Source organism: Lethenteron reissneri, chromosome 35, assembly GCF_015708825.2.
Source record: "Lethenteron reissneri isolate LAM-NWPU_2019-01 chromosome 35, ASM1570882v1, whole genome shotgun sequence".
Taxonomy (NCBI): Eukaryota; Metazoa; Chordata; class Hyperoartia; order Petromyzontiformes; family Petromyzontidae; genus Lethenteron; species Lethenteron reissneri.
Genome location: NC_083813.1, coordinates 2,453,864 through 2,466,359, shown reverse-complemented (window position 1 = coordinate 2,466,359; position 12,496 = coordinate 2,453,864). Strand labels below are relative to the sequence as shown.

The following is a 12,496-nucleotide window of genomic DNA, read 5'->3' as shown; positions in this document are numbered from 1 at the left end:
CATTCCTTCACGTAAAGACCAGATCACAAAAGCAAAGTTCGTGGGGAATAATAGCCATTTTCTATACTTTTGAGGCATAAGCAATTAGAAAATAACACTTACTACCCAGGAACAGAAATCGTGTTACATAGTGTTATCTTGTGATGTGCACTTGTGGCAGTGCATACAAAAGGAGTGCCACTTCGTGTTGCTAAGAGGTGTAGTGAAGAGACTGCAGATTTAGTTCTTTGACTTCATTTTCCAGGCTCTGTTTACCACCACAGGACAAGCCTATGCTTGCAAAAATGAGATCTAAATGGAAATGTATTTGTCTCAGGATACAACAGAGAGAGCACGATTGGAATATAATTAGGGGAGGGGAGGCGTAAACCAAATCACAAGTGTGTGGCGACCCGTGATTACAGATTGTTTCATAAGCGTAACAGTCTTAGCCCAGTTGCCCAGAGCTGCACCAAAAAAACCCCACCAATGAATTAAAAGAGTGTGTTCAAGCTCCAAAGGGTACATTTACACAACGATGAACTGTACTCTGTATTACGTAACCGACATACGATGGACTGTTTCTTTGCAGATCACGACGTTTCATCTGTTGTTGGCTCCCAGAGTCCCTGTAGACTCCAAAAATGACTACTAAGATCATTTCGTTGGTGTCTCCTTTGGGGCCCTTCCCCGATATAACATCATAGGCGACGGCTCTGCCGTCTATGACAGTCGTAGAATAGTCATTTTTTTCCATTTAATTCTTTGACGCGATAGGCACAATTGGGAGATGTATAGTAATCAGGTTACAAGAAAAATAAATTATTCACTCTGTCCGAATGCTGATATTACAATTGCTAAATAGAACAACACTAAATTTTGATGTAAAAAATAACACTAATTTCATAAACTTCAAAGTGGTTTAACTATGCAGCACTTTTCTATGAATATGCCATCTTGCATTCTGAAAACTAATTCACGAAAAAATATGGCTCACAAATGCTCGTGTGCGTGCACATTTTCCGGACATAGAAACATACCTCCAGTACTTCAGACAACACACACACACACTTTCTCGATGCCGTGAGTATATTGGCGGTCATTGCCAGTGGATTTTGTTAACTTTGGGAGAGCTACTTATTGGGGTGGCTGTGAAGCTGTGGCAGCGTGGTGGTTGGGAGGGAGCGAGCGAGCGAGCGGTGGGATTCCTCTCTCACCCTTCCGGTGGCGAAGAAGACGGCCAGCAGAGCCACACACGTTCCCGAGATGATGAGCAGGAAGAAGACGAGCAGTGGGAACTGCTGGCTCATGCAGTAGTACGACTCGTAGAGCTGGTTGCAAGCACGCTCCCTGGCCATCTTCGAGCCCTCATCAAGGAAATACCGTCTCCTCCGCCGCCGCAGCATAGTCCCCTTCTGTAGATCGAGGATCTCACCACTTGTTCTGTACGAACACACGCCGCCTTTTCTTCTTCTTCTTCCCACCCCTTCGTCACTCTCCTGGCTCCCCCTCTACGACTCCTTTCCACGTCCCCTCGTCCTACGATCCCACCGTCAACCCCGACCTGGCCCACGTTCCCCCATGCAGCCGCCACAGTGGCCGGGGATTCGCTGCTCCCCTCGTTCTCTGTCAGCGACGTGCTGACAAGGGTGGGGGGCGGCTTTCTTGAGGACGCCTCTGTCTGTGGCTGTCCGGCGATTTATGTGTGTGGCGTTCGCGGACAAAGAGAAGTATTTAGCAGCCAATTCGTCTGGCTCAGTTTTATAAATTTATTTTCTTGATGACTATTATACTTTCAGTCAGGTTTGCAGTGGCACCACGCGTCGTGCTCAGCAAACTTTGAAACTGGAGAGGATGCCTAAAACACTCTCCTCCTTCAACTTCTTATCAGTGGAAAACATACTGCCGGCTTTACGTATTATACGCTACTATTAAAAGCAGAGTTCAACTTTTTTGCGCGTTCCTCTATTGCTTGCATTGACTGCAAAAGAGTTGCGTTAATATACGTTGATTTTAATACCGAGACGCGATTTCCATTTTAAGTAAAACGATTTGCCATTTGGCTCATTAACTTTGTAATAGGTTCGAAGCCACCGATATCTCTATGATATAAAACAAAACCCACGCCCGAATGCAGAAACTTTTAAAAGCTGTTCACGAAAAGGAGCACCCGCTCTGAGCTTTTATTCCGTGGCAGTGTTCAGTGAAAAAAGTTTCGCCAGCTTTACATCAGAAGTGCCACTCTCTGACCATTCTAGTTGTCAGCACGCATCGTCCCCCTAGGCTTTCATGAGATTCTTCTTAATTCCACCGTTGTGCAGCATCCTGTTTCTCCATTTGGGTCGCATGTTGAGTCTCTCATTAAACGACTCGATGGTAATTCCAAGTACTTTGTTGATGGAGGTGTATGTGCAATGAAGCCTTCTGCCCACCGGCCTTCAGCGTCAATGCCAATGGAAGCGCTCGTTTTGCTGTCAGTTTGTACTTTCCGTTTTCTTTCTTTATCCCACGCTCCGGTTAAAGGACGCTATTTCCCACGCCTTCCGAGAGGTCTCTGCGTGCACCTGCGAAGGAAACACAGAGGAAGAACGGTTGCGGATTTGGGATAGAAGGCGACAAGAGGAGGTCGAGGGGGTCGGGGTGCACATTAGATACAGAGAGGTGGGAAGGAGGGAGGATGGGTGGTGGTAGTGGTGGGGTTGGAGGTTGAGGGAAGGGAAGCAAGATCATGAGACACTGCAGAGAAACGGTCAACCAAGGGAAGAAAGAAAAACACTGCACAAAGAAGCACAGACAATCAGCATGCAAAATCAAGGCATGCAGAACAGAAGCGGGGCTGCCATTTGTCACGCAGCGGGGTGTGGATAGTTGGTTGTGCGCCCAAGCTGGGTGCACATGAGCGTGCATCGGCTTCAGTGCATTAGTGAACACGTATGTCATGAACGTGTGTGCGCGTGTTAACGTACGCGCGCACGCGTGCGTACGTGTGAGCGTGCATGTGTGGGGAGTGGTGGCGCAACAGTTAGCGCGCCGTGCTACAAACCCGGCAAGCCGAGTTCGATTTCCACCCACGGACAACACTAGTGATGAATATCTGAAGTGGCCCTGGGTCTTCCCTAGGTTGACTCAGCCTTAAATGAGTACGTGGTATAGTGAATATCTCTACTAGGGAGACAAAGGCGTGGTGTTGGTCACCCACCCCATTCGTGTGTCGTGCCGGCCTTCATAGGCAGTTGCCAACAGCACTTGCTCAAAAAGTCTGTTAAGGCTATACGGGTGGTCTTTGTCATGTGCACATGTGTCCCGGCATGGGGACAATAAGTGTTCGGTTCAGTGCATTTTACTTTGATCTTTACTGCCTGGTTTGGATTCCTGGCCAAGCACAACGATAGTGGTATTGTTGGACCTGAATATGTCCTGGGAATCCTTTAGGTCAAGTTGAGAACGCCTGCACAAGCGCAGTCAATGATGTACATCATCTATGTGCCCCGTGCATATGTGCACACATTGCTGAATATAAATACATGTACACACAAATAAGCACACATGCACTAAATACCAATCACCCCCCCCCCTCCTCCTTCGATTACTGGCATGTAAAACTGGAGAGACAAAGGCGGTTATGTGTTTATCGTGACCACATTGTACCCTCAAGTGACACACCGGCCTTCGTAGATTGTCAGCGCCCCACATTTGCCACCACAGTCTAATTGGTAACAGGGAATGTTTATCGTTGGCATTTTCCCCTTTGCATTTATTGTGCGAATGTTCAGGCAGCGATAGGCATAAGATAAGTTTATTTCAACGGGTGTTTTTAAAGTTGCATTTAAACATGCATGCCTTAGTGGCATCGCTATGAATCAATGTACGCACCTGTCGAATACAGTGGGTGCAGCGGTGTACACATTGCGCTTTATATGCAGGTGACGTGGGTGCACTTCCTGGCAATAGGTAATGTGAGCTGCACCTGACAGATGAAAGTGTCGCGGGCTTCCCTGACATTGACTCAGCATCACCACGTGCTTTGTTAACACCATCCCGATAAAGAGGGCCTGGAAAGCAGAGTGATTCCCCTACAACTCCATCATTCACCACGTACGTTCCCATTAATTAGCCACTAACCCACACAATGTACAAGACCTGATTGAGGATATTTTCGTCACGATTTCCCAAACATCCGTGTTCGCATCCTTGCAAGTAAACGTTGTATTTATTCTGTTTTAATTATACTCGTATTCGATTTCCTGTGTCGACAGATTTACATTCACATGGACTCGCACGCAAAGAATTAGCATTGTGTGCAAAATATGTGTATATATAAGACAAAGATCCCCCACATAGCCTTTAACAGACTCTTGGGGCAAGTGCTGTTAGCGAGCACAGCACACGGTCGGGTGAATGGTCACCACCACGCCCAGCCGCCTTTGTCTCCCCAGTGCTGATGTTTACACAACGCACCAGGTTTCTTATTCAAGGCTGAGTTGACCAGGACCGGTCCAGATATTCGTCACTGATATTGGTCGTGAGTGGGAATCGAACGTGGGTTGCCGGCTTCGTAGCATTCCATAGCACGGTGCCTTAACCACTGCACCACCGCTCCACTTGCGCACAAACACTTGTGTGAGGAAAACACACAACCATCTTTTGTTCATCTCTGCATTTGTGCAAGCATAATCAGGCCTCTCAGGACACGTTTAGAGACACATTACATTTTATTACACACCCATGAATGTTGATTCAGACCCTCGACTAGAAAACACTGTTGCATCTGCCCCTCCTTCCTTCCCACCCTTCCCCTCCCCCCCCCAAAATAAAATTAATCACGGCAGCATCAATTTTATAGCTGCATTCCGCCGCGCTATAATAAAATTAAAATAACGTTTGTTTGGGGTGGGGGGAAGAGAGGGTCGTCTGTTCAACAACAACAACACTTTCAATACATTTTCATTTCATCCTGGAGAAAATCCGATTAGCTATGAAGCTGTTTTTCACAGATGTCCAGTGGGGGTGGGTCAGAAAGTTACAACAAACAATAAAAACAATGATTGGAGTGCAAAGTCTATGAAAAGGTAATCAAATCGCTAACATTAAATACGTAAAAATAGATAAATAATATGAGTACAAATTGAAAGAGTACATCAATTCCTGCCGATCTTTCAACAAGAAATGCAAGCTTGGGCAAGACAGCAAAACAACAGCCACTGTCCCAGACCACAGCAAGACAACACACAGTCCCTCAATAAAATTGCACATTAAAATGTAACTATCGATACACGGGTAGGTATTACAGTTACTAATCTCATTGGCAAATGTGGTTGTATCCAGCACTAATCTTCTGCTTCAGAATATTTTTTGAAGGTGAATGTACGATGTTAAGGGTGTATACAAGGATGTCCCAAAAAGTTGGTGCTGCAACGGTGAAGGCTTTGTCACCTATTTCATTTCTCGTTCTTGGTTAAGTTAAAAAAGCAATTCGATGGGCTACATCCAACTGCGTCTCAAGACACTTCGCACACCTGGGGAGCTGCATGAGTAAAGAAGGTGGGGAAAGGGGAGGCCACGCGCAAGGCAGGGGAAACATGGGAGGCAGGGCAGAGAGCGACACCACGGCACACCTCCGATTAGCACATATTGTGCGAAAGAAGTTCAACACGCACACATATGCACGTACGACCGGGCAGCCACTGGCCAGCACCAACCACGAGACCCAGGGCAGCCCCAGAGAGAGGCGGGGTGGCCCACGCGGGGCCCCTTCGTGCGTGCGTGTATGTGTGGGAGAGGTGGCCAAGTGGTTCACGAATTGCGATTACAATCTCGGCAACTTGGATTTCAATTCCCGGCCATCCATGCACAACAGTGGCAAGTGGTATCTGAACTTGAACTGGGTCCGACCCCATTTCAACTAAACCTTACAAAGTACACGGTCCGGGCGTTTGCATATGCCTAGGGGCAACACGGTTAACTACCTCGCCTGGTATACAGGAGGTCGTGGAATCGATCCCGACCATTACGCCTGAATATTAGGAGTTTGTACGTCTCTCTCCCCGTGGTTTTTTCTTTCCACATTTAGAAACATGCGTAGTAGAGTGTTGAGCTATCAATTGTGGCCAGGTCGCTTCTGAAAAAGAGCTATATAGCTCAGTGGGCCTCACCTGGTAAAATACAAATAGTTACGTTTTGAGTTTATATCAACTCTGGAGCAACGAAAGCAACCGAGTGTGATTCTTTCTGCACTGGTGTCTCTCATACATGCCTCGTCACCAGGTGAAATTCTACTCAGAGCCTGATCCAACCCTTCACTAGGTCAACTACAGTTTACAGTCAGAACCTGATGCAAGTGTGTGGCGATCAGGAGTGAGCAAAGACAAAACGCGAACATAGGTATTGGCCTGGTCACATAAGCACTTCATGAACAGTGCTAACCATACAAGGTGTCTTGCTGACAGCACTTGCTCCTATGGCCTATACGGCTCTTTGGAGGAAATCAACCTTTGTTGTCTTGCATGTGTACGTACGGTATAAATGCGTGTGAATGTGTGTATTTTAGAGAGTGATTGCATAGAAGCTAGCACACTGCACCATACCTCCAGGAACATGGGTCTGATTCCAGGCAGGACCTAGGCCTGTGCTTCCCCAAAGATGAGTTTACTATCCACAGTTGACCACGAGTGTGATTCTTGCTGCACTGGTGGATGAGTTGAGCACCGCTTCTCGGTAAGTTGTTCCCGTCAGGTAAAATACACGGAAACTGCATCAATCAAGAGCTCATCGTTACCGCTTCTGGGTGCACCTCCTACTCGCAGATCAACAAGAGTAAGACAAATTTGGCTGCGCAACTTCTGTTATCTGTGAAATGGACATGGGTAATGGGCATTTTCTGGGATCGATTACGGGCTATGGGTAATGGAAGTCACAGATAGCAGGAGTTTCACTGTAATTATTTTCTGCTCTGTATGCCGTTTGTATCTGAGAGCATCAGTATATAGATGGGGAGCGCTTGTGTTTATGGAGGTAAATTAGCGCGTGGCAAACATGTGAATAGGTGCGTGCAAACAGTGGGTTGCTCGAGTGTTTGCTGATGACAAGAACCCCAGTTTAGCCTTATGGATGATAGGCTCCAAAAGATGATAGTAAGCATCGACTATATCCACAAAAAAACTTAGCCAGCACTTCATATACCTCCGATGTGCACGGTTGGTTACGTAAGGTGCAAAATAAGTTCAACGTACATACGTACAACCCATGATGGTCATGACCTAAGTTCAATTATTTGCCTTAGGGGCCGTCCATAAATGACTGCACGTACCTAGGAGGGAGGGGGGTCAGACATTTGTGACGATGTGTGACGATGGGGGGGGGGGGGTTGAGAAACGTGACGTCACATCAAAATGCGCAACTTTAAATAAATATAGACAACACATTCTACTTAATTAAATATAAATTTTAATAAATGTTTTCTCCAACAACATCAGAGTGCAGCGCAACATTAAATACCCACTACAATGACACTAGTTTAAAGAGATTTGAAGCATGTTTTATTTTCGGGGGGGGTTAAAATTCGTCCAAAATCACGTGACGTCATTTATGGACGGCCCCTTACACGGTGCGACGGTGGCTTATCGAACTTCCCGGCGTGGCAGGTGAAACGACAGTGCGGGTTTCTTTATCCTCCCGCCTGTCTCCACCCAGCAGGGCAATTGGGTTGGCCAAGGCTCGATCTGCAGGTCGTGCGTGGTGGGGTAAAGTGTGGGTATCTCCCATCTGGCCGGCACTGGAGAGTAGGCAAAACAATACCCTTGAGATGGGCTGTCCAGAGCTCCCTGCAGTGGAGGCCCTTCCGCCCCCAGCAGTGGCATGAGGAAGAAATTGCAGGGCAGCACCTTTACCTTCCACTTTTATGGAACGGCATGGGCCTCCCCTTATCAAACTCTGTCTCCCCATCGCATATGGAAACACGTCACACAAGTCGGTGTTTAAAAGGTATCGTTGGCTGGGTATGATATTGAATACACGGACTCCTCATATGCTGGCCTCAGTAGGTGTTCACAAACAGAACTTTCCACTATGGTCTATTATGCTTAATAGGGGAACTTTATCTGTGTCTGTAGAATGGCTGTTAATGTGTCTTTGTGTGTTGGGGGGGTGTAGCGTCATGGTTAGCGTGCTGCACTATGAATCCAGCGATCCGAATTTGATTCCCGTTCACAGCCAACACCAATAACGATTATCTGAATCGGTCCTGGGCCTCCCCTAGGTCGACTTAGCGTCAAATGAGTACCGAGTGTGATGTCTAAACATCATTACTAGGGATACAAAGGTGGTGCTGGAAACCCACCAACTTGCGTGTTGTGCCTTCCTTCATAAGTGCTCGCTAAAAGCCATTTGCCCCCAAAAGTTGAAGGGGGGGATGTTGTCTTTGTTTATGTGTGTATGTATGTGCCACTGTCTTTGTTTATGTGTGTATGTATGTGCCACTGTCTTTGTTTATGTGTGTATGTATGTGCCACTGTCTTTGTTTATGTGTGTATGTATGTGCCACTGTCTTTGTTAATGTGTGTATGTATGTGCCACTGTCTTTGTTTATGTGTGTATGTATGTGCCACTGTCTTTGTTTATGTGTGTATGTATGTGCCACTGTCTTTGTTTATGTGTGTATGTATGTGCCACTGTCTTTGTTTATGTGTGTATGTATGTGCCACTGTCTTTGTTTATGTGTGTATGTATGTGCCACTGTCTTTGTTTATGTGTGTATGTATGTGCCACTGTCTTTGTTTATGTGTGTATGTATGTGCCACTGTCTTTGTTATGTGTGTATGTATGTGCCACTGTCTTTGTTTATGTGTGTATGTATGTGCCACTGTCTTTGTTTATGTGTGTATGTATGTGCCACTGTCTTTGTTTATGTGTGTATGTATGTGCCACTGTCTTTGTTTATGTGTGTATGTATGTGCCACTGTCTTTGTTTATGTGTGTATGTATGTGCCACTGTCTTTGTTTATGTGTGTATGTATGTGCCACTGTCTTTGTTTATGTGTGTATGTATGTGCCACTGTCTTTGTATGTATGTGCCACTGTCTTGTTTATGTGTGTATGTATGTGCCACTGTCTTTGTTTATGTGTGTATGTATGTGCCACTGTCTTTGTTTATGTGTGTATGTATGTGCCACTGTCTTTGTTTATGTGTGTATGTATGTGCCACTGTCTTTGTTTATGTGTGTATGTATGTGCCACTGTCTTTGTGTGTATGTATGTGCCACTGTCTTTGTTATGTGTATGTATGTGCCACTGTCTTTGTTTATGTGTGTATGTATGTGCCACTGTCTTTGTTTATGTGTGTATGTATGTGCCACTGTCTTTGTTTATGTGTGTATGTATGTGCCACTGTCTTTGTTTATGTGTGTATGTATGTGCCACTGTCTTTGTTTATGTGTGTATGTATGTGCCACTGTCTTTGTTTATGTGTGTATGTATGTGCCACTGTCTTTGTTTATGTGTGTATGTATGTGCCACTGTCTTTGTTATGTGTGTATGTATGTGCCACTGTCTTTGTTTATGTGTGTATGTATGTGCCACTGTCTTTGTTTATGTGTGTATGTATGTGCCACTGTCTTTGTTTATGTGTGTATGTATGTGCCACTGTCTTTGTTTATGTGTGTATGTATGTGCCACTGTCTTTGTTTATGTGTGTATGTATGTGCCACTGTCTTTGTTTATGTGTGTATGTATGTGCCACTGTCTTTGTTTATGTGTGTATGTATGTGCCACTGTCTTTGTTTATGTGTGTATGTATGTGCCACTGTCTTTGTTTATGTGTGTATGTATGTGCCACTGTCTTTGTTTATGTGTGTATGTATGTGCCACTGTCTTTGTTTATGTGTGTATGTATGTGCCACTGTCTTTGTTTATGTGTGTATGTATGTGCCACTGTCTTTGTTTATGTGTGTATGTATGTGCCACTGTCTTTGTTTATGTGTGTATGTATGTGCCACTGTCTTTGTTTATGTGTGTATGTATGTGCCACTGTCTTTGTTTATGTGTGTATGTATGTGCCACTGTCTTTGTTTATGTGTGTATGTATGTGCCACTGTCTTTGTTTATGTGTGTATGTATGTGCCACTGTCTTTGTTTATGTGTGTATGTATGTGCCACTGTCTTTGTTTATGTGTGTATGTATGTGCCACTGTCTTTGTTTATGTGTGTATGTATGTGCCACTGTCTTTGTTTATGTGTGTATGTATGTGCCACTGTCTTTGTTTATGTGTGTATGTATGTGCCACTGTCTTTGTTTATGTGTGTATGTATGTGCCACTGTCTTTGTTTATGTGTGTATGTATGTGCCACTGTCTTTGTTTATGTGTGTATGTATGTGCCACTGTCTTTGTTTATGTGTGTATGTATGTGCCACTGTCTTTGTTTATGTGTGTATGTATGTGCCACTGTCTTTGTTTATGTGTGTATGTATGTGCCACTGTCTTTGTTTATGTGTGTATGTATGTGCCACTGTCTTTGTTTATGTGTGTATGTATGTGCCACTGTCTTTGTTTATGTGTGTATGTATGTGCCACTGTCTTTGTTTATGTGTGTATGTATGTGCCACTGTCTTTGTTTATGTGTGTATGTATGTGCCACTGTCTTTGTTTATGTGTGTATGTATGTGCCACTGTCTTGTTTATGTGTGTATGTATGTGCCACTGTCTTTGTTTATGTGTGTATGTATGTGCCACTGTCTTTGTTTATGTGTGTATGTATGTGCCACTGTCTTTGTTTATGTGTGTATGTATGTGCCACTGTCTTTGTTTATGTGTGTATGTATGTGCCACTGTCTTTGTTTATGTGTGTATGTATGTGCCACTGTCTTTGTTTATGTGTGTATGTATGTGCCACTGTCTTTGTTATGTGTGTATGTATGTGCCACTGTCTTTGTTTATGTGTGTATGTATGTGCCACTGTCTTTGTTTATGTGTGTATGTATGTGCCACTGTCTTTGTTTATGTGTGTATGTATGTGCCACTGTCTTTGTTTATGTGTGTATGTATGTGCCACTGTCTTTGTTTATGTGTGTATGTATGTGCCACTGTCTTTGTTTATGTGTGTATGTATGTGCCACTGTCTTTGTTTATGTGTGTATGTATGTGCCACTGTCTTTGTTTATGTGTGTATGTATGTGCCACTGTCTTTGTTTATGTGTGTATGTATGTGCCACTGTCTTTGTTTATGTGTGTATGTATGTGCCACTGTCTTTGTTTATGTGTGTATGTATGTGCCACTGTCTTTGTTTATGTGTGTATGTATGTGCCACTGTCTTTGTTTATGTGTGTATGTATGTGCCACTGTCTTTGTTTATGTGTGTATGTATGTGCCACTGTCTTTGTTTATGTGTGTATGTATGTGCCACTGTCTTTGTTTATGTGTGTATGTATGTGCCACTGTCTTTGTTATGTGTGTATGTATGTGCCACTGTCTTTGTTTATGTGTGTATGTATGTGCCACTGTCTTTGTTTATGTGTGTATGTATGTGCCACTGTCTTTGTTTATGTGTGTATGTATGTGCCACTGTCTTTGTTTATGTGTGTATGTATGTGCCACTGTCTTTGTTTATGTGTGTATGTATGTGCCACTGTCTTTGTTTATGTGTGTATGTATGTGCCACTGTCTTTGTTTATGTGTGTATGTATGTGCCACTGTCTTTGTTTATGTGTGTATGTATGTGCCACTGTCTTTGTTTATGTGTGTATGTATGTGCCACTGTCTTTGTTTATGTGTGTATGTATGTGCCACTGTCTTTGTTTATGTGTGTATGTATGTGCCACTGTCTTTGTTTATGTGTGTATGTATGTGCCACTGTCTTTGTTTATGTGTGTATGTATGTGCCACTGTCTTTGTTTATGTGTGTATGTATGTGCCACTGTCTTTGTTTATGTGTGTATGTATGTGCCACTGTCTTTGTTTATGTGTGTATGTATGTGCCACTGTCTTTGTTTATGTGTGTATGTATGTGCCACTGTCTTTGTTTATGTGTGTATGTATGTGCCACTGTCTTTGTTTATGTGTGTATGTATGTGCCACTGTCTTTGTTTATGTGTGTATGTATGTGCCACTGTCTTTGTTTATGTGTGTATGTATGTGCCACTGTCTTTGTTTATGTGTGTATGTATGTGCCACTGTCTTTGTTTATGTGTGTATGTATGTGCCACTGTCTTTGTTTATGTGTGTATGTATGTGCCACTGTCTTTGTTTATGTGTGTATGTATGTGCCACTGTCTTTGTTATGTGTGTATGTATGTGCCACTGTCTTTGTTTATGTGTGTATGTATGTGCCACTGTCTTTGTTTATGTGTGTATGTATGTGCCACTGTCTTTGTTTATGTGTGTATGTATGTGCCACTGTCTTTGTTTATGTGTGTATGTATGTGCCACTGTCTTTGTTTATGTGTGTATGTATGTGCCACTGTCTTTGTTTATGTGTGTATGTATGTGCCACTGTCTTTGTTTATGTGTGTATGTATGTGCCACTGTC

The 12,496-nt window shown here is 43.9% G+C and overlaps 1 protein-coding gene across 7 annotated transcripts in view; it reads right to left on the bottom strand.

Annotated features, from left to right (window-relative positions):
* The window catches only part of ADCY2 (adenylate cyclase 2), a 297,759-nt gene that overhangs the window by 209,041 nt on the left and 76,222 nt on the right, over nt 1-12,496 (bottom strand). For all 7 annotated transcript variants that reach the window (XM_061565554.1, XM_061565552.1, XM_061565553.1 and 4 more), the window contains one exon: nt 1,197-2,543. In XM_061565554.1, the coding sequence (XP_061421538.1) occupies nt 1,197-1,385 (189 nt within the window). In that variant the 5' untranslated portion in view covers nt 1,386-2,543. The remainder of the gene's footprint in view (nt 1-1,196; nt 2,544-12,496) is intronic.